This window comes from Buceros rhinoceros, unplaced genomic scaffold (assembly GCF_000710305.1).
Source record: "Buceros rhinoceros silvestris isolate BGI_N320 unplaced genomic scaffold, ASM71030v1 scaffold32632, whole genome shotgun sequence".
NCBI lineage: Eukaryota > Metazoa > Chordata > Aves > Bucerotiformes > Bucerotidae > Buceros > Buceros rhinoceros.
The window spans coordinates 14,331-16,715 of NW_010400070.1; the positions used below are offsets into that span (position 1 = coordinate 14,331).

Here is a 2,385-nt window from a genome sequence, read left to right on the forward strand (position 1 = left end):
CTGAGTGTTGGCTCCTGGGGCAGCAGGGAGCCAGTCCCTGCTCCTTCCACCCCGGAGATAAGCAGCTCCTTGCCTCCAAGCAGCCTCCTCCTGCCTTCGCCCTCCTGTTCAGCCGTGGTGTTGAAAACTGACGCATTGTCACATCGTTTGAGCTGTGCCGCTGTCTTCAGCGGTTTCGCCAGCTGTTCATCACAGCTGAAAAATCTCGGTTTGTGCCTGTCCTTGGCCAGGGTCTGGCACTGGTTTGGCTGCTGGCGAATCCTCGCTCGATCTCTGCTCCTCTCTCCTTGCAGAACCCAGCCCCCAGGACCCCTCCCCACCAGCCCTTCAGCCCCTTGGAGGCCCTTGTCTGGCTGCCGGGTGACTTCAGCTCCAGAGCTCCACAAACATCCTCCCCCATCCCTTTTTTCAGGTCGGGGCGCAGAGCCCAGATATGTGCCATTCACTCGAGGAATTTCCGTGTTAAACGTGGTTTCCACAAGCGAAACTCCTCGTTACTCCTCGAGGTTTGCTGGTGTTATCACAGCGTCTGTTCCGTGGTCGCCGTTGAAGGTAGACTCTGCCCCGAACGCTCCCAGCTACAGGGTGAAGGCGCAGGCGACGTCTCGCCGCCCTTGATCTGCTCTTCGGGACGTGCTGCGGAGCTGGCGGGTGCTGCAAGGGCTGGAGGATAAAGGGGTTTGGGGATAAAACCCCCAAATCTCCCGTGGGGGACTCGCCGCTGTCTTCAGGACGGGCTTTAGGGGGTGTTTGGAGATATGCCATGACTTGGGATTTCCTAGACCTCTCTGGAAGAGGAACACTAAATCCAGAGCCCAGGACTAGGGGCTTATGACTTGATGTATCTATCGCCTTACGGCAGTTCTTGCCCCAGGCCCTGGTCCGGGGGTGCTTTATTGGAGTGATCCCCCATCTGAGGTGGCTGAGGAGCAACCCTTGGCGTGTGCTCCCTCGCGCTGTGCTGCAGCTCCGCCATCTTCACCCTCCTCTCTGGTTCCGCGGTCCCAAAGCAGAGTAAAGCCTGCAGAGCTCCGCTCAGCCGCTGAGTTCTCTGTGCCCGAGGAGCCGGCGGGTTTTCAGGCGGCGCCGTCCCCCCGTGGGGGCGGTGGGACATCCCGGGGTTGCGTTAAAGGAGGTTCGTGCCTTTCCCTGCTGGAACGCGGCACCTTCCAGGTGCTGGGTGAGACTCGAGCTGGGTCGTGGCGGCTGTCCTGTGCCTCGCCACCCACTGCCGGGGTTTGGAGCAGTTTGTTGTGGGGAATGTCACAGTTTCATAAGGTTTGCTCATCAGAACGCAGCGTTCTCACCTCCTGCAGTTCCCCTCTTCCAGCGTTGCCCAACTGCTGGCAGGAAGCTAAAGCAGAAGTCAGCGTTTCTTGCTCTGAGACCTGCCTGGACCGAACTCTCCTGCACTGGTGTGTCTGCTCCCACGGGGAAGATCTTTCCGACTTACACCTCGTTTTCTTCCTCACAGGGTGCTCAATTACTGCCGTGTCTTCACCGAGCTGTGCGAGACCTTCCTCGACAAAATTGTTTGCACGCCGGGCCAAGGGCTGGGCGACCTGCGGACGCTGGAGCTGCTGCTGATCTGCGCTGGTCACCCGCAGTACGAGGTGAGGGAGGTTTCCCCGTGCTCCTCCTGCCCCCCACCTCGTCAAATCTCGCCCATCCAGAGCCGAGTCAGTGGAAAATCCTTTCTTTTCTGTTGCCACGTGGTCAGGAGGCTTCGGTTCCTGCCAGCCTCAGCGCCCGCGCTGTGGTCATGGGGCAGAAATCTGGCTTAGGGGGAGAAATCTCAGTGTCCAGGATGGGGTGGGACTGCGGGTGGGGCTCTGAAAGGCTCCGTTAGTTCCTTTCCACGTGTTCAGCTTCAGCGCAGCTCTGTGAGGGTCTGACGGTAACTTTGCCTTCCAAGTAAGTGAAGTGTTGTTTTGGCATCAAAGCTCCCCGACTGTCCTCCCTCCAATCCAGTAGTTGAGACGTGGTCTCCTTTTAAACCCCCTTTTCTTCTTCCCAAACTCAATGAAATCCCAGTAGCTGATCGCTGGGTGCCTTGTGTCTGCGTTCAGCCCACGGAGGTTCCTCCGCAGAGGAGTGCCCGGCGAAAGCTGCTAAATACCACAGAACCACAGGGTGGTTTGAAGTCCCAGTAGCTGATCGCTGGGTGCCTTGTGTCTGCGTTCAGCCCACGGAGGTTCCTCCGCAGAGGAGTGCCCGGCGAAAGCTGCTAAATACCACAGAACCACAGGGTGGTTTGGGGCGAAGGGATCTTCCAAGCTCCTCCAGCCCAGCCCCTGCAGGGAGCAGGGACATCTGCCCCCAGAGCAGGGGGCTCAGAGCCCCAAGGGCCAACCTGACCTGCCATGGGGCCAGCGATGGGGCTGC

The 2,385-nt window shown here is 59.3% G+C and overlaps 1 protein-coding gene across 1 annotated transcript in view; it reads left to right on the plus strand.

Annotated features, from left to right (window-relative positions):
* TNPO3 (transportin 3) overlaps positions 1 to 2,385 on the plus strand; it is a gene marked incomplete at its 3' end in the record, with an annotated part of 18,271 nt that overhangs the window by 13,774 nt on the left and 2,112 nt on the right. Inside the window, exon 10 of the mRNA XM_010131732.1 lies at positions 1,475 to 1,613. Coding sequence (XP_010130034.1) covers positions 1,475 to 1,613 — 139 coding nt within the window. The remainder of the gene's footprint in view (positions 1 to 1,474; positions 1,614 to 2,385) is intronic.